Here is a 24,238-nt window from a genome sequence, read left to right on the forward strand (position 1 = left end):
CAGGAAATATTGCTGGACACCCTGAACATTTTACTATTACTGGTTGGTCGACCATCAATGATTTATTTATAAAGGCACCAGCCATCCATGTCCAGGTGCTGTTTTAGCCTACTGGTTGGTCGGTCGGTCGTGGGGAATACACATTTTCCCCTGAAAATACACATTTTCATATTTCCCAATACTCATTTCGGTTTTCTGTGGTTGGCATCTCTGCATTAGTGACTCGATCATACCACTTGATCACCACTATCCTTCGTAGGCATCATTTACGAAGCTCTGCAGTTTCTTTGCTGCTGATGCTTTGAGCCTTCATGTCTCTGAACCATTTTTTGTGTTGTAGCTACCACATAATAATAATAGTAATAGTGAAGATAATGGATAATAAAATAGCATATATTTGTATAGCGTACATCCCTGCTCGTCAGCAAGCACTGCGCTTTACCCTAGCAGACTATATAACGGGGGCTCTTGTGGCCTAGAGGTTAAGGTGTTGGCCTCATTCAAAGGTCCCGGGTTCAAATCCGGGTAGCAACCGATAAATTTTCTTCTCCTTTCCTGCTCTCTAGCAATGTTCTGTCGTCTGTTTTTGCCTCCTCTGTCTGCCCCCACCCCCTTCTTCACCTCCTTTGCCCCCACCTCTTTCTGCAGCCTTTCAGTTCTACTGCTTCCTCTTGGCTCCTTTGTACTGCTGTCTTTCAGCCACTCCCCTGTCTTCTGGTAGAAAAGTTCTACACCCAGCTTCTTGGGCATGGGCGAAAAATCTTGGAGGGCTCGTGTGCAAGTTGCGCTCGTTAAAGATCCTTTGGTGGTCTAGACTAAAATTGATAAGAGTAGGCTTCAGCCGCCACCCACACAAAATTCAAAATTTCTTACCAATTGAAAATGTTTAATGTGTCCCGCACGCTCATATGACCTTATGCAGTTGTAGCGCCGTAAAACACTTACAAAAAAAAAAAGATTCTGAAACAGTCTCGACTTTCTGGGAAGCAGCTGAGTAAGCACTCAAACACTAACAAACTTACAAGATCTTTCGTTGTCTATAGCTGGGCACCCTTTGGATTTTGATTTGCTTATTCGTTTGTGTGGAGGTTTTTTTTATTGCAAGTGTCTCCATCTGCTGGAATTCTGTACCCTTCTCTCCTTCTTCTTCTCTTCCCCTCCTTGCCCCCCCCCCCTCCTCCTCCTCCTCTTCTTCTTCTTCTCCTTCTTTTTCTTCTTCTCCTCCTCCTCCTCCTCCTCCTCCTCCTCCTCCTCCTCCTCCTCCTCCTCCTCCTCCTTCAAGTTCCTGATCTGAACAGACACTGATGATCAAGTTTTGCCACTCATTTCTTTTCCCAGATGGTCTCAAACGATCTGTATTATCCTCTTTGTCTACTCCCATCGCCCAAGATCGATTTACTTTAAAATCATAAAAGTTCTCTGAGAAAGTTATTCTCAGTTATCTCTTCAGTCCTCTTTACAAGTTACCCCCAGTGGGTCGGGGAGATATAAATAGACCCACTGCTCCGCCAGCAGGAGGTGCAACCCCTTCACTGGCGATTTGTTGCCCATGGACATCTACACTCAGGTGCACATGGACGACACTTGCTTTGGTGTATCGTCTGTCTTCTATCGTCTTTCTTCCTTCTTCTTTCGTCCTTCCCCGAGCTGACTGGGGAATAAAATTAAAATAGTTGGCTGTCCCATCAACAGGGGGTGTAACCCCCCGCTGGTGGGATGCCACTCGTACGTCACTAGCTCTCTGACGTAGGGGTGGCATCTTTTGTCCGCTCTTGTTATGTTTTCTATCCATCTATCTTTCTTTCCGTTTTGTCGACCGAAGGTCCGGTCCAGCAAAGAATAGACCCCAAATCCCCTCAACGCGAGGCACCCCGTTGACCGTGATGTGTGACCCGTACGACCGGAGAAGGGGACCCTGGTGGCTGAGGTGTGGCTTTCCTCACCAACACGCTACTTTGGCCCTGGATTCGGTCTAGACGGGTGGGTGCAGTGGCCTGCTGCGCTCAATCGGTTGCGACCGGTTCATAGAACCGGTTTTTGGCCAATGTTGGTTAGGAAGGCAAGATTTCTTGCCGTTTGATTAGGAGTATACCTCCAGGGTAGCCCTGACACCAGCTATGGACTTCCGAGCGGTGTCCCCTTGTTGGACTCGGTGGCGGGTGGGGAGCCCTGGAGATGAATAAAAAACAAAGTACACATGGATTCAATCAAAAACATTTCTCCCACCCCAATTCCCAAGTCCCAGACAGGAGAAGCAGGTGCAACTTCTGGCCTGGGCAAGAGAAAGAAGGGCCTTTCGGGCGAAGATGCTGACAACAATGTCAGCATCTCAACAATGTCAGCATCTGGGACCTACCAAAAAGAACATTGTTGAGGTGGTCACGTGATCTCCCCAAAAGATGAAAAACAAGATACAAATCTCACTAACTAAGCGTCTTCAAAATTCACAAATCACTCAAACATTTCGGTATTCACAAGCCAAAATATATAAAAAATCTAGGATCCACGGACCTCCTGATACAAGTCAGTTCCTGCATTGAATCAGGTAAACTGTTGGCCTGCACCTCGTTTGGTGGCATCCCTGTATGTGTTCAGCCTCACAGAAGCCTGAACACATCCAAGGGTGTCATCAAAAGCCGAGAGCTCTGCGGCTGTACCGAAGAAGAGATGGTTCAGGAAGTCGATGGAATTGTCCATGCTCGTCGTATCAAAATACGGCGGGATGGCAAGGAAATCTGTACCAACACGTGGATCCTTACCTTCAATACACCCACACCACCAACAAAATTAGACATTGCATACTTTGAACTCGAAGTTAGACCATATAATAATATACCGAAACCGATGCGCTGTTTCAACTGTCAGCGCTTTGGATACACACAGCTGCGCTGTCGTCGTGGTGCAGCGTGTCCTCGCTGCGGCAAGGAAGGACACTCTGGGGAGACCTGCTCTGCAGATCCCTGGTGTCCAAATTGTCGACAGGGGGGTCACTCTGCATCTTCGACGGAGTGTCCGAAGTGGTGTCAGGAGAAAGCCATCCTAGCACAGGGCCCAATACGGCGGAACGTTCGCTCAAGCAAGAGCAACGATTTACCCAAAAGGATCGACGCTGAAGAATGCAACAAAAACATATTCAGAAGTACTGAAGACTGTCCCAGGGTCAGTAAACTCTAGCCGAAAGGTCCTTCAGACATATAGAAAGCAGAACGCCTGCAAAAAACAACACTCCAGTCTGGAGACGGAGGAGGACATGGAGTCCACTTCCTCCCCTCCTACCTCTCCCACCCTCCATCTGCCATCTCCCCACACCCCCTCCTCATCACCACCCTCTCAGCCGTCTTCTTCATCCTCACCCCCCTCATCATCCTCACCATCATCATCTTCACCCACAACATCCTCACCATCATCATCATCCTCACACAAACCACCACATCCTACACCCTCATTGCTTCAACCTCCATCCCATCATCCTTCATCCAATAATGCCCCTCCACCCACTCCCCGCACCCGCTCTTCCTCTTCTACCCGCATCCGGGACTCCAGTCCTCCTCCCTCTCCACACTCTCCTTCAAAAAAAGCTGCAGTCCACCGTGACCGCAGCAAAACAAAACAAAGACAAAGGTCACCAACGACCCCAAAAAAATGTACCGAACCCGTGCCCTCAAAATAAATAAAAATGGCAGTTCTTTAGTGGAACATTCGTGGTTTGCGTGCAAATCAGGCAGAACTCTCTTATTTTTTTACCTCACACACGCCAAATGTAATCTGTCTACAAGAAACTAAATTGCCAACACCCACATTCACATTAAAAAACTATCAAACTTACAACCAAATATACACCGACAACCAAATCGCCTCTGGGAGCAACTCCATTTTAATAAATAACCAAACACTACACAGACAGTTTCGGTCAGGGTCACCCTACACCGTCCTATAACTATCTGTTCAATATACATCCCTCCAAATTATCCTCTATCTTTAAAAGAACTAATAAACCTCAGAGACCAGCTCCCACAACCCTTCATCATGTTGGGAGATTTTAATGCCCATAGCCCTCTTTGGGGAAATGAACCAACTGACACTAAAGGTAAAATCATAGATTTCTTAACAAAAACCAATACTAGTATTTTTAACGACAATTCCCCAACATTTCAAAATTCAAATGACCTAAATTTTTCATCCATAGATATAACCCTATGTGATCCTGACCTAATTCCAGACTTTCAGTGGTCGGTCCTGGACGACCCACACGGATCGGACCACTTCCCCATCAACCTAATTCCAGACATTCCACACCGAACTCCTATCCCGGACCGTTTCAATCTTAAAAGAGCGGACTGGGATGGGTTTCACATGGAATGTCTAGAGAAACTCAATCCATCTCAAACACAAACACAAACTTTTGAACGATTTCATGAAACCCTTCTCGAAATCGTTAAAAAACGCATACCAAAATTATCCACCAAACCCCGAAAAAATAAATGTTGGTTCACTGAAGACTGCCAAAAAGCTATTGCGGCCAAAAAATCAGCTCTCAGGAAGTTCGTCAACTCTAAAACAAATGAAGACCTCATTAATTTAAAAATTGCGCGAGCCCAAGCACGCAGAATAATCCGAACAGCCAAAAAAAACATCTTTTCGAAATTATGTCTCTAAAATAAACAACAACACACCAATGTACAAAGTCTGGAAGATGATAAAGAAATTAAAAGGTACTGAAAAAGACACAATCAAACACATCCTAAAACCGAATAACTCCTTCGTAGAAACCGAAAAAACAGTAGTTGACTGTATAGCATCAACTCTTTCAGGAAATTCCTCTACCCACAATTACAACCCTGAATTCAAAAAGTAAAGATGTCTTCTGAAAAGACAACTGTTGATTTTACCTCTTCAAATGAAGAAAACTATAATTGCAGCTTTTCTCTTAATGAATTAAAATGTAATATTGCATAAAATGTAACTATCAAACACAGCTCCAGGCCCTGATCAAATACACAACGAAATCATCAAACGTCTTCCAGACAAAACACTCCTACTTGATATTTACAATGAACTCTGGCATTCTCAACAATTTCTGAACAGTTGGCGTCTTGCCACTATTATACCAATCCCAACACCAGGAAAAGATCACTCTAACCCATCAAACTACCATCCCATAGCCCTTACAAACTGTTTCTGCAAACTTATGGAAAAACTTATTAACAAACGTCTAATGTGGTTTCTCAAAACCTCAAACTCCTTATCCAATTTCCAATGCGGTTTTCGCAAAAATCGCTCTACTATTGACCATCTCGTCCGACTTGAAACTTTCATTCGAAAAGAGCACCTTGTGGCTATTTTTTTCGCCTTAGAAAAAGCCTTCGACACCACATGGAAACATGGTATTTTAAAAGACCTGCGGGACTTGGGCTTACGCGGAAATCTTCCCGAATTTATACAAAACTTTTTGGAAGATCGATCATTTCAAGTAAAAGTAGGTTCAACCCTATCAAATTTACACACCCAAGAAGAAGGCGTCCCCCAGGGAAGCATCTTATCGCCCATTCTTTTCAAAATCAAAATCAATTCCATCACAAGAACCCTTCAAGACAATATTGACTGCTCACTTTACGTTGACAACTTCCTGATCTGCTATAAATCCAAATCAGATCACATTGAACGTCAGCTTCAGCTTCAGCTTCAACTCCATAAACTGGAAACTTGGGCAAACGGGCACGGGTTCAAATTTTCCACATTAAAAACAAACTTGGTACATTTTTGTCTGCGACACCCAGATTTATATTTGTTTGGAGAGAAAATTCCTGTTAAAAAACAAGCTCGTTTCCTGGGCGTAATCTTCGACAATAAACTTTCTTTCCTACCACACTTGAAAGACCTAAAGACGAGGTGTCAGGGTGCTCTCAACGCCTTAAAAGTATTATCCAATCCTGAATGGGGAGGAGATACTGAAATACTTCTTCAACTTTACCGTTCCCTTGCCCGTTCCAGGCTGGACTATGCCAGTCCTGTTTACGGATCAGCCAGAAAGTCTTACCTTAAAATTTTAGACCCTGTTCAGAACCAAGGCCTTCGCCTTGCCCTAGGCGCTTTCCGTACTTCACCTGTAGAAAGTTTACAGGCAGAAGCGCATGAACCATCTTTAGAACTTAGAAGGAAATAACTCTCTTTTCAGTACGCTTTGAAACTTAGCTCAGTACCCCAAAACCCAGCCCACAAATGTGTCTTTGGCCTTCCCGAAGATCTAAAAACTCTATCCTCCTTAGGAAATAAAGTAAGCCCTTTCGGAATAAAAATCCAGAAGGATCTCAAAGACATTGATATTTCTGAATATATAATCGAGCCATTTGCCATGTCCAGCATACCTCCATGGCATTTAACCAAACCAAACATAGATACTGGTCTTGAAAAACACAACAAAAAGTCTACAGACAAAACTACATACTTAAACTCATACAAACAGCTAATAAATAGATACCCTGAAGCAGAGAAACTCTTTACAGACGGATCCAAAAATGACTCCTCAGTAGGAGCTGCTGCCCTTGCATCGCCACACAGCTTAAGCTTAAGGAAACTCCACCCAGAAGCTTCAGTCTACACTGCTGAGGCTACAGCTCTTGAAATGGCCCTAAATATTAATCAACCAAGTCTACTTTCCTAATCCTTTCAGACTCTCTCTCTTGTCTGAAATCTTTAGAGCGCTCTGACACCTCCGACAACAGAATTTTAAAACTTATCATTAAACTGCATTTTCTACATCAGTCTGGAAAAACTATTACAATAGCTTGGCTCCCAAGCCATGTAGGCATTGATGGCAACAAAGCCGTTGACCAATTTGCCAAAGAATCTCTAAAACTACCTGAAAACAAAAATAGTAAAATCCCTTTCTCTGACATGAAACCGAAAGTAAAAAACCACATCACATCCTCCTGGTCCCAAATTTGGAATCAACAAATACACAACAAACTCCATTACATTCAACCGAAACTTACGCCCAGGAAACCATCTCTACCATGAAGAGAAAAAGTAATTTTTACCCGACTAAAGATAGGACACACACACGTCCTCGAAGGAGAGGAAGCTCCTTTTTGCGTGGCGTGCAACACAAATCTCACAGTTCGGCACATCCTAATGGAATGTGTCGACTTTAATTATATCCTTGAGAAATATTTTAAATGTAAAGATATTAAGACCCTTTTCGACATCATAGAGCCTAGAAGAATTTTAAGTTATATCAAAGAAATTGGACTGTTTAATAGAATGTGAAAATATATAGTTGTCGGTGTCGGTGTATTTGTACATACGGTGTATATATACATACACTGAAATGTGTATTGTATACACAAATGTAAATAAGCCTTTTCCATATTTAAACATTTTTTTTATAAATGTTTGTTCGTCTTTTTAGCATAACAGAAATAGTGTGATCGTTTGCGGTTGCGAGCTCCGAAAGACTCTTTATTAAAAACACGTCTGATTTTGTAGCGGTGAAACCTGATGGCGCTTAAATGACCAAAATTGTGTCGATAGTGCCGTAGAACATCTACCCAATCAATCAATCAATCAATCCGATAACAGAATTTTAAAACTTATCATTAAGCTGCATTTTCTACATCAGTCTGGAAAAACTATTACAATAGCTTGGTTTCCAAGCCATGTAGGCATTGATGGCAACGAAGCCGTTGACCAATTTGCCAAAGAATCTCTAAAACTACCTGAAAACAAAAATAGTAAAATCCCTTTCTCTGACATGAAACCGAAAGTAAAAACACATCACATCCTCCTGGTCCCAAATTTGGAATCAACAAATACACAACAAACTCCATTACATTCAACCGAAACTTACGCCCAGGAAACCATCTCTACCATGAAGAGAAAAAGTAATTTTTACCCGACTAAAGATAGGACACACACACGTCCTCGAAGGAGAGGAGGCTCCTTTTTGCGTGGCGTGCGAACACAGATTTCACAGTTTGGCACAATGGAATGTGTCGAATTTAATTATGTTCGTGAGAAATATTTTAAATGTAAAGATATTATGACTCTTTTTGACATCGTAGAGCCAAGAAAAATTGTAAGTTATGTAAAAGAAATTGGACTATTAGAATATGAAAATATATAGTTATTTTTATCGGTGTATGTATACATACACTGAAATTTATATTGTATATACAAATGTAAATAAGCCTTTTCCATATTTACCAAAAAAATTTTATAAATGTTTGTTCGTCTTTTTAGTATAATGAAAATAGTGTGATCGTGTGCAGTTGTGAGCTCTGAAAGACTCTTACTAAAAAACACGTCTGATTTTGTAGCGGTGAAACCTGTTGGCGCTTAAATGACCAAAATTGTGTCGATAGTGCCGTAAAACATCTACCCAATCAATCAATCTCTTTACAAGTCTGAATTGTTTTTAATATGGCTTAATACATTTATATTGACCCATGAGTCATTGTGTTCGTTGTGTACGAATCACTTGCTACCTTCTGTCTGTGTGGGTGGTTGGCGGGTGCTCTCGTGTGGTTTGCTTCTTCTTTCCTATCAAACATCTATTGTTTGTGGTTGTTACTCTCTTGTAACACCCCTAATCTTCGGCACTTATATGACCTTATTGTGTTGCAAGTGCTGTAAAACACTTACTAAAACTACCTTCTGTCTGTTCGTCCCCAGCTTGTCGCTCCCTTCAGAAAGTCTGCTCAAGTGGACACTGTCCAGGTGCTCACGACCGCTCTCATTGTCCGGAACTGTCACAAGGTCAGAGGGCAGGAGACTGGACTTTTTGTCTATGGACTTAAGGGTGGTTTTATTAGGATGGTGGGGATTTTATAGTGATTGGGGCGGGGGGTTGTATAGGGAATGAGGGGCTCAAATAGGGATGGGGAAAAGGGGGGGGGGGGGTAAGTTAAACTGAAAAGGTTTGGGGTGGGGGATGGTTAATGTTGTATAGGGATGGTGTGGAGGGAGGGGGGGTTTGTATAGGGATGGTTGGGGAGGGGGGGTATGGGCTAGTGGGGCTTGTACAACGATGGCAGGATTTATTTCTTCCAGGATGTCCAGCAAAGTCGTAAACTCGTAAAAAAGTCATGGTCGTAAAGGTCGTAAATGGTAGTAAATTTGCCTTGAAGGTAGTAGAAATTTGGAAAACGGTCGTAAATTAGCCTGCATACTGAGTGATGAAGCCAGCAAGACTTGTCAGTGAACCCTAGCCGCTGTACATGACTCCGTATTTGCCGGTCGCGATTGTGGTATAATATTCGTTCACCTTTTCCCCGTCCGAGAGTACGTTTCACGCGAAAAACCGGCTATGGTGGCAGGTGGAAGTGTATGTGACACCGAGGCTCAATCGGGAAAATCGAGATCTACTTTCGCTTTCGTTACCACCCTTAAATTTGGCGAAGATAAACTGATAACGCAACATTTGTGATATGCAGGTTGTAAAGTATAAATGCTGTGTCGCCGTGCAAGTAAAATTTAATCATTACTCGGACTCTTCACCGTGCTGTCACTTGTGTGTGTGTGTGTGTCGGTGGGGGGGGGGGGGGGGGGGGGGAAAAGAAAATGCAAGCGTCGTCCGATTTTTAGATTGTCGGGTTCGCCAACGTGACAGGTCAGTGAACCTTCGCGTGAGGCACTACAAGGTACGGCATCGGTGAGCACTGGCGTTTGTTGGGGTCGCCAAAGTTCATTAAAAAGTCTGAGCGTTGCGAAGTATAGGACTACGGAGTAGGGAAGGGATTTAGAATATTGATTTTTTTTAGAGATACGCTCGGGGGAGAGGGGGATCGGCTGAAGGCAACACCAGAGGACAAAAACTAAGCAAATTTCAGAATTTTGATTAGATTTAGAGCCCTCTGCAAAACGCGCGTTGGTGCAGGCCTTGTGTGGAATCGGGATCCTTCATACCTTGTAAGCCGTGTTATTGAAATAACATGTTCGCGTTTCATTTGTTGGGTGATAGTAAATTAGAACAATATTTTAGCTTTCTGTTCAAGACTGGCAGATTTTCAGTGTCACTGCCTCTTGCCCTCTCACAGTTCTTACACCTCTCACACTGAATAGGATTACTCGAGTCATTACGTGTGTGTGTGCGCGCGTTGTTGTTGTGTAACATGGCCCTGGAAAATGGAGAAGCCGGTTTGGCTGTCACCCTGTGGTGTACACGTTAGGTATAAATCTACCCCCCCCCCCACCACCACCAGGGCAGTGATACTGACTGAAAGGTCTTTAGGCCTTTCCCAAAGGAAGGATATTAACATGTTCTTATGCACAGTAGAATTGTAAATACGGGCTGATTTATCAATGTCATGCTCATACTGTGCTGGACCAGCATAGGGGGAACTGCTGCCTTTTCTGTCGTTTTCTTTACTATCTTCATTTTCCTCTACTTCTTTTGTATGTTTGTCACGCTTGTGAACTACTATTTCCGGGGTGCCTTGATAGTCGAAGCTTGATTCCCCGTTTGGACTTCTCTGTTGACATCCACCCCTTGTCGCTCATATCACCCATGCAGTTGCGAGCGCCGTAAAAACCTTACAAAAACTAAATCTAGCTGCAAGCAAGTTTGCGATCGTCTGTCTATCCTCCATTTTGTCGACTGGACTTTGTTATGTGTTCTTTTTGTTCCATATATTATGTAATAATAATATATATGTTATTGATGGCGCAAATTAACTCCCTTTTTCGAGCTGGTGTGGGGCTTGATTTGCTGGGTAGTAAAAATTTTTTCCAGGTAGTAAATTTTTTCAGGAAATATTGCTGGACACCCTGTTCCTCAAAGAACATTTTAGTTGTGATCTTGGTAGCAGTATTATTAATAGTGTTATCGTTTTGTTTTTTAAAACCTTGTGATATCTTTGTTATTGCGAAGATTATTAAAAGGTTTTATAAATTATTTGTTTGAATAGTTATTATTATTTATGTTACTATAGTCATTATTGTCATTATTATTATTATTAATATTATTATTAATATTATTGGGTTGGGAAAAATCAACGAGAATGGTCAGAGACTCTAGAATTCTGCACTAATAACAACTTTTGCATCACTAACACCTTCTACAGTAGCAAGGACAGACACAAGGTTTCTTGGTGCCATCCAAGATCAGGCCATTGGCACCAAATCGACCTCATCATCGTCAGAAAGAAAGATGCCAACATGGTAAAGCAAACAAGATCCTTCTACAGTGCAGACTGCAACACAGACCACCTTTTTGTTATAGCTTAGGCAAAGATAGTCACAAAGAAAACACCAAGAGCTGAAAAACAAAAGAAACCTAAGATTAACATCGAAAATACCAGAGACAATGTACGTAAACGAGACCTGACGCTTGCTGCGGCCAGCCCGCCTCATCCGTGACAACATGTACAACACGCTAGTAGGCTTGCCAGCGTATGCGCGTCCGCGGATCTATTTATAGATTAGGGCGGTAAGATTGGCCCGGCTGGTTGCTTTGCTCTATGTGAACAGCTGATTCAGTATAATTGAACTGATGGATTGCGATTGACGGAAGATGATTTTAATTTAATATATGTTAATATTGTTCCTGATTTTAGCATTCATTTTAGATGAAAGGGGAGAGAGAGAGAGTAATGTTACAGGATAAAAAATTTTGCCTACCTCACTGCTTGCCTGCTCTGTTGTATTAGTTCCAATATCTCAATTTGATCCAGTTTAAAGGTGCTGAAAGACAGCTGCTTTCCTTTTCTTGCTGTCTGTGTGAGATTGTGCCAAGCATTTCACTTTATGATGCAGTCTGATGTTTGTGAACAGATTGATAATTAAATAATGTGTGTCACATCTTTCACTTGGGCAGTTGAAATTGGTGCTAGATTGTGTGGCTTCCATAATTTTCCGAATCAGCCTATACCGCAGTCCTGGAACATGAAGTGATATATCGACTTCAGCACGAAATATGTCTTCCGTAGTGGAGAGAATATGCTGAAGAGCTGGAGATGGTGCTTGTAAACCAACTTTGGCGTAGTCAAAATTTTTCTCTAGCAGAAAGGTGTGGCTCACATTGGAAGCATCTTTGTTTGAGGAAACAAGATTCACACAGCTCTCGCAGAGGATGGGCCGAAGTTTGGAGGATACATAACCATCAATGTATGCCCATATGTTCTCTTCAGATTGCGTGAAAACAGTTTCTGGGGTTACAATCATGGCTTGCTGGAGTTGCTTGGGCACATCTCGTTGTAACCTAGTCCTGACAGTGCTGGGAGCTCCTTTGCTGGTGATATGTTCAATATTGAACAAAAATGCATCCAGGTCATCTTTGCAATTTTTCCGCTCTCCTGCAACCATGACTGAGTCCACCATCACTTGCCTGAGGCTGCTCCTGAAGTTCTTAGCATCCGGGTTGAACCGGTGTCCTCCTTTTCCTCTAATGATGGAAAACAAATTCTCCAAACAGTCTTGGTTTAGTCTACTGGTGACTAGATGATGGAAGTTGTGTACTGCTTTGAGCTCTTCCCACAGCTGTAATAAACAATTTACAGAGAGTTTCCAGCCTTCGATACATGGGAGTGTGCCAGTTTTGTTTTTTGAATTTACTGTCTCCAACCAGAGTGCTATCTGCTCGAGGAACTTGACATGTTGTGAGCCAGGTGTGATAGCATGTCTCAGCGGACCACAGCACGAAAGAGACCTGCTGTTGAAACAGTTAAATAGCTTGTCAAACTGCTTAATAAAATTGACTGTGTGTCTGGCTTCTTGTGGTAGCGCTCCCAGGGACATCATGGAGTAAATTCCTGCAGCGACTGTGTGGCTTAGTACTTGTGTCGCAAGCGAGACGCTGAGGTGAGCAAAGGCAGGCAACCGAATGTGGTGGTTTGTAAGTTTCGGTGCCATTCTGACACTCTGCTTCGAATCCATTGAATAAAATTCTTCAATGTACTTCCAGGAGACATCTTCTCCACCAACCTCAAAGCCTGTCTTCTTCATGTTGTTGCGTACACTCTTTATTAAATGAGGAGGGTCATACAAACAGAACATTTTGTGACCTTGCAAGATGAAATACGGCTCTTTTGTCGTCACCCGATTTCTAACACTTTTTTAATGACATCTACAGTCAAAGTAGTTAACATTTTGTGTTTAGTGGGTCCTTTTGATAAAACATAAGAGACAGGCTGTTTCCACTTCATGGTTAAGCCACGAATCATAAAGACAAGGGCGTGGTTTGCCTGATGCTGAGATCTTCCAAGGACTCCGAAATCCTCAAAAACTTCCACCAAATCCCCCGAAGGATCACACACCGCACTTTGCTGAATAGACATTTCATCAAACATGATAGCGCAAACCTTTTCCTGCTCAGACATTGCGTCTACTTTGATCTTAAATAGTTTTAGCATGTTTTCATTTATTCCTGGGTGGATGTTCACATTTTTCACTGACTTAGTTAAAGTCTTAGGGCTGGGCAGGTGAAAGACTTGCTGTAAGAGGCGGTAGGCTTTTCTGCTTGCATGGTATATTGACAGAGTAAAACTCTTTTCATGGTATTTCCACCTACGAGCATTCTTACCAAGCTTGCTCATACGTACTCGGGACAGGACAAAGTTCTGAGCATGTTTGGGCAGATATTTATCTAGCAAAGCACTTAAAGTACTCATGTCCTCAGTGAAGGTTGAGTTGGCCTTTTTTGTTTTTTCAGCACAAGTAGGTTTTTTCATTTTTTTCTTCAGAGGCCAGTTCTTGGCTCTTTCCGCACACAGTTTTTTCTTCAGATTAATAATAATTTCATTTGATGTCTCATCAAATGTAGATATGGATTCAGGGTCATGGGACTCATTGGGCAAAATATCTTCTATTGCAACGAGATTCTCATCTTCAGCAAAAGATCTTTCTCATGGGGGTGGGCGGGATGGAGTACATTTAGGGGGTGGGTTAGGTACGTCAAAAAGTGTAGGAACAGCAGTTTTAGTAATTGGCTGGCGTTTAGATGCAGTTGTGCTGAAACAAATAGGTTCGAAGTGCTGGGAGCATAAAACTGTACTTCTGTGGAGTTGTTCTGGCGATTTACCCTCCAAATCCTTTCTCCTTGTATTAACGACCCACTGTTTCCATCTGATTAGAGACAAAAAGAAAAGCAAACTGTAAGGCCTGTGATTTTTAATCTGTTGACAGTCCACCCTTCATCCCCAGCCCCGATAAAATGTAAGATGTAATGTCAGACTTTACATGCTGTATGCTCACACCACATTTCCCTATCCCCCTTAACACACACGCACTCAATGACCTAACCTAAGCCAAACAAAATTCTTTACCGCACTACAGCTATCTTTAAATTTTCAAGTCTATAACAATAAATTACAAGTACAACTACAGTACTCTTGTAGCTCAGTATGGGACCCTTATACAACAACAAATATTGATACATTAGAAAATGGAGCCTTAGAAAATATGCAAAGAAGGGCTGCCAGTTTTGCTACAAACACCTTAATTCAAGAGAAGAAAGAGATACGTGTACCTCACTTCTTCAAAATCTGAAATGGCTACCTCTATCAGAACGCAAAGCTCGAGCAAAAGTCACACTTTTAAACAAAGCACTCAAAGGGGAGATTGACATGTATATATATATATCAAAAAAACATCCAACATTACTCCAGAGTCAGACAAGGAATCCCAACAATTCCTTCGTTCCATATAGATTCTATGCCAGGACAAAATATGCAGGAATGCTTTTTATTTAAGAGTCGCTGAATGATAGATCTATGACATTCTGAGTAGGCCTACAACTATTCTCAGTCACGTACACCACTCTAGTACATGTACTAGATCTAGATCTAGATATAAATCTAAATCTAGCGTTGTAACACTCTTGAATATCTGGCTAGATCTAGATCTATCTACAACTGGATATAGGCTAGGCCAGTTTCAACCTGTACTTGATCTTACGGTAAGCTCAGTACACCTAGGCTAGGCCTGCATGACTGTTTACACCCGATCTAATCTAGATGATCTAGTAGTACCAGCCCATTACTATAGACAGAAACTAGAATCTCAACACTAAACAAATTAAACTCATTTTACTTACCTCTCTGGATCTTTGGGAAACCGAAAGAACGCTAAATCCGGTCTTTTGTTTTTCGAATTTGTGCAATTTATCGCAGCACACCACTTGCAATGTGTGTTCTTTGCGTCAGCCATCTTGGCTTGAACTTACCGCCCTTATTTCTGTTGCTAACCGTCTGGCCAGATTCGCGAAAGCGCAGGGAGTATCGGGTCTCGTTTACGTTCATTGTCTCTGGAAATACCAAAGACCCAGCGTTAAAGGCAAAATTTCAAGAACATGTTAAAGAAGAGCTCCAACATCTAGATAGCTCATCCCCAGACAACATGTGGAATAGCATGAGATCAACAATTTATAATTCTGTGTCGATTACTTTTGGAATAGAAAGACCTTGCAAGGAGGAATGGGTTGAAGCCAGTGCATCAACACTCGAACCACTACTCGAGAAAAAGCGTAAGATCCTGATAGAACACAACACAAATCCAACAGAGAGTACAAAGCAACAACTACGTGCCATTAAAAATCCAACCTTCAAAGAGAAACCAGAAAGTGTGCCGATCAGTACTGGGACAAGTTATGCTCAGAAATCCAACAGGCCAGCGATACAGGTAATATCAGGAAATGTATGAAAGCATCAGAGTTGCTATTGGACCAACAGCAAACAAAGTGGCACCTCTAAAGTCTGCGACAGGTGAACAGCTGACAGACAAGAAGAAACAAATGGAAAGATGGGTGGAACATTATTCAGACTTATACTCAAAGGAACTACATGTTGATAGACAGCTGCATGAGGCCATTCCTCAGCTCTCCGAAATGTCAGAACTTGATACAACACCAACAGAAGAAGAACTCTCCTCTGCAATCGATGAACTCGCTTGCAGAAAAGCAGCAGGAAATGACAACATACCTACTGAAGTACTGAAAGAGAACAAAGAGACCCTCCTCCCATATCTCTACAAGCTACTAACGACTTGTTGGCAGAAAGCAGAAATTCCACATGACATGAGAGATGCCAAAATTATCACACTCTACAAAAACAAAGGGGACAAAGGAGATTGCAACAACTACAGAGGTATCTCACTGCTAAGCATCACTGGAAAAGCTTTCGCTAGGATCATCCTGAAGCAACTTCAGAAACTAGCAGAAAGAGTCCTATCAGAGAGCCAATGCGGTTTCAGATCAAACCGCTCAACAATGGACATGATCTTTTCTATTCATCAGCTACAATAAAAATGCAGGGAGCAACAACTGCCATTGCATACTGCGTTCGTCGATCTGACAAAGGCTTTTGATACTGTCAGTAGATCAGGACTGTACATGGTGCTTGGAAAAATTGGTTGTCCCCCAATAATGCTAGAGTTCATCATCTCATTCCACAAAGATATGAAGGCCACCATTCAGTTTGACGGTTCAACATCAAACAGTTTCAACATCAATAGCGGAGTAAAGCAAGGTTGTGTCTTAGCACCAACCCTTTTTAGCATTTATTTTGCTGTCTTACTGCAACACGCATTTAAAGAGTCACCAGGGGATGTCTTCCTCCACTGAAAAACTGATGGGTCGCTCTTCAATCTTGCTCAACTCAAGGCCAATACCAAGATCAACAAAACAGCAGTACGAGACCTTCTCTTCGCCGATGATGCTGCTCTTGTTGCTCACAGTGAATCAACCCTACAAACAATGATGGACCGTCTATCAACAGCATGCAAGGTATTTAGCTTGGTCATCAGTGTTAAGAAAACAGTCATCCTTACCCAAGAAGGTGCAGAGCAGAGCCATATATGGCTGAACGACAAGGAAATTGGGACAGTGGACAAGTTCTGTTACCTGGGGTCTACCATCAGCTATACTAGATCACTTGATTATGAGATCAACACCAGGATAGGGAAAGCAGCAACAACTTTTGGAAGGCTGACAAAACGAGCATAGGAAAACAAAAGATTAACCGTCAAAACAAAGATCAAGATTTACGAAGCATGTGTCCTCAGCACACTCCTTTATGGATCTGAAACATGGACCTTGTACAGCAGACAAGAAAAGCGCCTCGACATTTTCCATCTCAGATGCTGCCGCAAGATCTTAGGCATTTCGTCGCGTGACAAGGTTACAAATGTTGAAGTGTTGGCACGCGCAAACCTCCAGAGCGTGACAACTATCCTGTGTTTAAAAAGATTGCGGTGGCTGGGCCATGTCAAGAGAATGGACGAAAACCGGATTCTGAAGCAACTTCTCTATGGAGAACTTGCCCAGGGAAAGAGACCAAGAGGAAGACCGAAATTGAGGTACAAAGACACCTGCAAAAACAGCTTATCTAAGCTTGGAGTAGATGTTAGCATCTGGGAAGAAATAGTTGAAGACAGGAAAACATGGAGGAAAATGATAAAGGAACGAACTATAATGCTAGAGAGCAGCTTTAGAAACAACCAGGCTGAGAAGCGCCAACGACGAAAGGAAAACAGCGGAAATATAGAGCTTCGATCTACGATACTGACATGCAAGCACTGCTACAGAATCTGCGCTTCAAACATAGGAAGAATTAGCCATGAAAGAAGCTGCATGAAGAAAACTTTGAGACCATCGTAAGCTAAATTTACAGTCTGTATAGACGAAGAGCCATATATATTATTAATATCTTTATTTCTATTATTATCATTGTTTGGTGGTTATTTTTTGATAGTGTTACTACTGTTTTGCATTCTGTTGTTTTTATCATTATCGATATACTAATGTCCTTTGTATAAACCACTCCAGTATCTGTCCCACCACGTACCAGAACTGAGGTCAACAGCGGTGGACATTGTGTTTACGGTGGCCAAGGCCGTGGTCACTCATGTACAGATGTGGGAGGAGACTGACGGAGAGGAGATGGGGAAGAAGAAGGAGAAAAAGAAAAGCAACCGTAAGAGAAAGTCCCTGTCTTCCGATACGAGCGAGGCTATGTCAACGACCGGGTGTGTGGCAGGTGTGCCGGAAGGGTCGACGGCATGGATGGGCGCTCTGGTGTGTCTGGGAGAGGTGGTGTCTGTGTGGTCGCCGAGAGCCGCAGACCGAGCAGCCAATCAGAGTCTGGAAGCGGTGCTGAAGAAAATGATCGCGTCTGTCCTGAAACAGCTGAAGGGCTATCAGTCTGACAAACAGGTCGGTAGAGGGGTTTTTCTTTTTGCACCCTAATAATATGTTTGTTTGGATTTTTACAAAATATAGTCTTGTTTGTTTTATTTTTATATATGATCATGAGTGAAGTTGTTGTTTTTTTTGGTTTTTGCATATATATTTTTTTTAAGTGTTTTTTTCTGTTTTTTTTTTTCCAAAGGTATTGGATATTAAAGTGTGTGTTTTGATTTTGCTTTTTATCGAAGATTGTAAGATTTCACTCTGGTTTTCGTTTAAGCTAAAAAAAATAATTTCTGTTTAGTATTTTTCAAAAGGAGCAGTCTCTGTTTTCAATATTTTGAAGATTTGAAGACAGCAGTTTTTGTTCTTGATTTTTTAAATGTACGATAGTATAGTTTGATCCTGGCTTTTGGTTTGGGATTTTTAAATTTTAGAAAGTAAGTTGCTTTTCTTTTGTATTTTTAGAGCTGTCTGTCAGTGAAACAGGTTAATAGAAGATTTTGTTATTCTTCATGTTTTTTTTTGGTTTTTTGTTTGTGCTTTTTTTTTCCGAAGATTGAAATTTTTGTATCTATTTTTTATGGTGAATCCTTGTCAGACTTTGCTGCCGTTTTTCCATCGCCAGACACAAGATGCCCACCTGAGATTCCTGCATCAGTGTTGTCACTGTCACATGAGATGTCAGCAGGCAACGACACAGCAAGATCTAACGGCTGATTCGTCACCTGCACCTTGTGGTCAAACTAACCCTGACTCAGGCGATATCTTCAGTCTTTTCATGACCTCTGACCTCTGTGAAATGTGGAGGTCGCTGCTCTCTGTTGCTCAGAGGGAAATGTCGCGGGTTATTGCAGAAGTAGATGGTGGAGGTGTTAGTAAGAATGACGGTGTTAATGGGGGTGATGGTAGCGGGTGTGGGTATGAGAACGAGAGAACAACAGAGGATGAGAAATCGAGGGTGGTGGGGAAGGAGAAGAGGAGGGAGGAGGGGATGTGTCTAGATTTTAATGATAATGACAGGGGTATGAAGAAGGTTACCGGGGTGGTGGGGGAGGGTAGGGAGGGGTGTGTTCAGGGCGTTGGGGGAGAAGGGGATGGGGATGGTGGTGTTCCGGAAGTTTCCCTAGACGTTCTGAGTGAGTGGCCGACACGTATGACCCTGTGGCTGGATCTGCTCACGGGCATCATGGAGACTAGTGACCCTGACCTGTTCTCTCAGCTGTTGGAGGATTTGGTCTCTCAGTTGGTGAGTGTCTGTCTTGTGGGAGGATATCATTTCTCAATTTGTGAGTGGATATTAAGGGGGAAAGGTGGGGGCTGGGGAGAATTTGATTTCTCAGTTGGTGAGTGGATTATCGGGGAGGGGGGGGGAGAAAGGATTTTTTTATATAGTTGGTGGATGGATGTCCAATTTGATGTCTTGATGGTTGGAAAGGAGTGGGAAGGGGGTTGGGAGCATTTGATCTCTCAGTTGGTGAGTGGACATGTGGAGGGGGGGGGGAGGGGTAATGGATTAGACCTATTAGTTGTTTAAGTAAGAAATAAATACTTTATGTTTCTACAGTGTAGTGCAATCATTTTTTTAAAATGCTCTTTTTTTCCCAGGGAAGTGCAGGTTGGGGGTTCTGCTCTTTAACTCTTTTTATCCGGGCTACGAGTATACTCGTAACGAGGACCAGTCCGGGCTACGAGTATTCTCGGAACAGCGATATGGTCATGTCAAAGAAGCTAGTTCTGCTTGTAATTACCAAAATACGCAAATACGGCGATGCTAGCTCTGCCTGAATATTTTAATTTTCCAATGAACTGTGGTTTCTTTGTTTTTGATGGGTGTAGAAGCTTGAAAGTTGTCTCGAAAACGCACATTCACGACCGACGAAGTATTTTTTTTAAGTGGCGCTGGGTTGTGAGGGGGAATGATACTAATTTGATGAAAGTGGCTCTGAAATAAATGCCGTAAATTCCGTTTTGGATGATAAGAAACAGGACTTAGACTCATCAAATAGCGATTCAGATCATGGTGAAGGGGTCGGTGCTGGAATTCGTGCTCGATGGGTAGATCTAGATCTATAAAATCCAATAGGACGTCGTGGGCGCGGCAATCAGTGTCAAGTTCGAGGGTGGAATACACCTCAAAATCTACATTGTGCTATTGGTGTATTTCCTAACCACATACATTTGCAAAAGCTACATTCAATTTCTAACTGCCAAATTTCCTTAAAACCTCAGAGTAAATGTAAGAAATATAGCACTTTGAACTATACGCACTGACTTCCGACTCATACGGCGCGACGGCCCCAGGACGGGCACAGAGTCCGTGGGGGTACGGCTAGGATAAAAAGAGTTAAATGAATTCTCAGATTTAATGAAGTGTCATATAATTACATCACGATTATAGTAGCTGAAACAGACTTATATGTTAACCTACTCCCCCGCACACACACACCACACACACACACACACTCACACACTCTCATGCACGCTGATTCTCACACTGAACCTCAGAACCTCACTCAAACCCTCACACTGACCTTCACACAATTCCCACTGACCGTCACACTGACCCACACATTGACCCTCATGCTGACCCTCACTCTGACCCTCACTCTGACCCTCACACTGACTCTCGCTCACACTAACCTTCATGCTGACCCTCACACTGACTCTCACTCTTACCCTCACCCTCACCCTCACACAATTCACACTGACCCTCACACTGACCCTCACACCTGTCTGTATATCTCCCATGTCCAGAGTCCAGCTGGTCAAGTGCCGGAGCCTGTGGTGTACCTGCTGTGTGCTGTGTGGCAGCGACTGACCACATCCCCACACCTCACGCCGGCGCTCACTCACCTCTTTTTCTCCCACATGTACCAGGTGAGGCCTCGCCTTTGTCGGCTCATTGTTAGATTTATAAAATAAAAAGTAAAACAAATGACATTTTATTGATCCCAAAAGGGCTTTTTGGTTTACAATGGCAAACATATACATACACACACACACGCGCGCGCGCGCACACACACACACACACACCATACATACATACATACCATACCATACATACATAATATACCATACATACCATACCATACCATACCATACCATACCATACCATACATACCATACATACATACATACATACATACATACATACATACATACATACATACATACATACATACATACATACATACTGTACCTGTTTGTGAAATTTCATCACTTTGGTCACCTAAAATTTCCGAACCACTTAACTTTCGAATTTGAAAAAATGAAGGGTGGTTCAGAATCATTTAAAAGGTGCACAGTTATATTAAGGAGTCTGAAGTCTCTGTAGTTTAATTTTCAGTTTTTCATTAGTTTGGTCTAGATCTAATCTTGGGAAAGTCCGTCTTCTAAGACGTCATTGTGCACTGGTTCCACAGTTACTTGAAGATCGATTCTTTTGAATCCGTTCATCGAACGGGTACCCAGCTAGTATTATAAATACATTCATGCATTGATACATACACATATACATTCATAAATACACAATTAAAATTGTTGTTGTGGTGAGGGAACTGATGGATTTGTTATTTTTGACAGCGTGATAAGTGCAGGTTTGCTGCAGTTGCTGTAATGTTCCATAGAGTGTGTTTCAATGTTAGGTCTCCGAGGGAAAAGTGTAGCTCTGATATCATTTAGGGCTGTACAGTTTCATATGTATAGCCACACAAAGGACACATTGGGGGTAGGATTAGGGTACGGTTGACTTTGATTATTTGCCCTCAACACCCTCTATTTTATGAGTAATGTTCTGCCTGATGTTTTTGTTGTGTTGAAGTTAGATTTGAAGTGGTTAGAAGATGCTGCTGCTGATCTATTTTCACCCCCCCCCCCCCCTCCCCCCTTCTTTCTCTCCCTGTTCTTCCTAGTCTCTATCTGCACTGCTGTCACTACTGGAACATTTCGAGTCCCTCAAGGATTCGAACTCACAGACAGACACGTATGTCTCGCACAAACGTCGACCTGTGCGGAGCGTGTCTAGATTTCTCATTGAGGCAGTGACTGATTTTGTCCACTTAGGGAAAGTGAGTTTTGCTTTGTACAATGAGTTTTGTTTAATTTTTGTACTCTTGAGTTTTGTTAATTTTTTGTACACTGAATTTTGTTTATTTTTTGTTCAAAGAGTTTTGTTTATTTTGTTGTAAACCCTCGTACTCTTGAGTTCTGTAAACTTTTTATACACTGAATTTTGTTTATTTTTTTGTACACTTTGTTAATTCTTTTTTGTACACTGGGTTTTGTTTGGTTTTGTACAGAGTTTTGTTAAGTTTTGTACCCTGAATTTTACTTTGTTTGTTTTTCTTTTGTTAGTGAGTTAGTTTTTTTTCTATTCAAGCAACCTCTTTAAGCTGAAAAGCTGGCTGAATCGAAGAAAATTCATTGGTCCCACATATTTCAGTTTAAGTGGACTCCATTAATTGTATATATAAAGACATATTTGTAAAATTCATGTGTAAATGTATATCAATTATTGAATTTTTACATTCCATTGTCCCCCTCCATCCCCCCTTCTGGCTCTCCCTCCCCCCCCCCCTCCCACCGCTGTCTACACTTTCTGCTCCCCTCCCCCCTCCCCCCATCTCTCTTTGTAACTGTCTCCCTTTTCCCCCACCCCAACCAGAGCGTGGTGACCCCTCGTATGACCTTGCTGTGCCTGCATGCGGGCATGACCTTCACCTTGGCCTCGGCAGCAGACGTGATGAGTATTTACCGACTGTTGAACACGACCCTGGTCTATCACACCAACAGTGCGCTGAGCGCCATACCAGCCGTTCTACATCTCCTCAACAATATCCTTTTTGCGCTGGGCTACAATAAGAACACTTGTTTGTCATGAGTTTGTTTTGTTACTGAGGTCCAATCAGATCATTTTTATGTCATGGCTTAGACTCTAGGTTTGTTCCTGGGGACCAATCAGATGGCTTGCTTGTTGAGGGTTTGATTTTTTTTTTTTACTGGGGTCCAATCAGATTGTTTGTTTGTCAAGGGTTTGACTTGTCACTAGTTCTGGTCTTGTTCAATGGAGAAAGTGCAGTATGATTGTGTAAGTGTTTTCAGCCTCCATCGACACTGTTTTTAGATGAATTAGCAGCCAGGCTGCTTCTATACTGCTTATCAGGACCAACGCGCTGAGAGTGATACTTGATAAAAGGTATATTTTCTCTCAGGAATCAAACTATGTGATCTGCATGCTTTGAAGAAGAGCTTTTCCACTACACCACTGATGATACTGGTTTGGGTGATGTGTAAAGAGAGGCGAGGTAGGGTGGGAAGGGGTAGGACACGAAGGAGGGCTTATACAGCCATCTGATGTGTTCTAGAGAGTAGACAGAGCTGATGGGGAAAGGGGAGACATGTGCGATGGTCTCTCTGTCCCTCTGATGTAAAGAGATACCCGTGGCAAGGGGGAAGGGGGTTGGTTAAATGTTGGAGGGCCCACCTGTCTGAAGAAGAGGGGGGAGGGTATGTGTCAGAGATGTAGGGAAGGGAGGCGGTGGGCTGAAGAAGAGGGGGGAGGGTATGTGTCAGAGATGTAGGGAAGGGAGGCGGTGGGGCTGGGGGAGGGCTCTCTCTTTGAGCCTGAAAAGGGGGGGGGGTGTCAGACACATAGATATGGAGGGCCTCTCTGATGGTATGATGTAAAGAGTGGGCGTGATTATCGAGACAGATATCATATGGGAAGGCCTCTCTACTCTTATTTGTCTTATCATGGTTCTCAATATTCCGCTATTTAGCAGATTTCCGCTACTGCCTTTTCCTCCGCTAAACTCTGTTACAGCTTATGCGCCACCACTTTCTATAAACATAATCAAGGTTGTAAAGGTTTGGTAAGTGACTCTTACTTGAAATTATCTTCGAAACTCTCAAATTGGTATGAAATTTGTGGTTGTCTCTCGAAAATGGTCTTCTTTCGCGATCACACGGAAAGTTCCTCCTTTTTTTAAATTTTGAGTTGAATGAGACCCACACTTATGGAGAGAGATGAGATTGTGGGGAGTTGTCGTAGCGACATGTGCAAAGGACCCTGTGTGATGTAGAGACAGGTGTGGGTGTCAGAGACATTCGGCGGGAGAGGGT

At 42.6% G+C, this 24,238-nt stretch overlaps 1 protein-coding gene across 1 annotated transcript in view; it reads left to right on the forward strand.

Annotated features, from left to right (window-relative positions):
- Positions 1-22,997, forward strand: part of LOC101849216 (unhealthy ribosome biogenesis protein 2 homolog) — a gene marked incomplete in the record, with an annotated part of 76,489 nt that extends 53,492 nt beyond the window's left edge. The window contains 6 exon segments of the mRNA XM_035970225.1: positions 8,671-8,754; positions 17,756-18,142; positions 18,744-19,364; positions 20,873-20,995; positions 22,030-22,185; positions 22,782-22,997. Of these exon segments, the coding sequence (XP_035826118.1) occupies positions 8,671-8,754; positions 17,756-18,142; positions 18,744-19,364; positions 20,873-20,995; positions 22,030-22,185; positions 22,782-22,997 (1,587 nt within the window).
- Positions 22,998-24,238: the final 1,241 nt, after the last annotated feature.

This window comes from Aplysia californica, unplaced genomic scaffold, assembly GCF_000002075.1.
Source record: "Aplysia californica isolate F4 #8 unplaced genomic scaffold, AplCal3.0 scaffold00238, whole genome shotgun sequence".
Taxonomy (NCBI): domain Eukaryota; kingdom Metazoa; phylum Mollusca; class Gastropoda; order Aplysiida; family Aplysiidae; genus Aplysia; species Aplysia californica.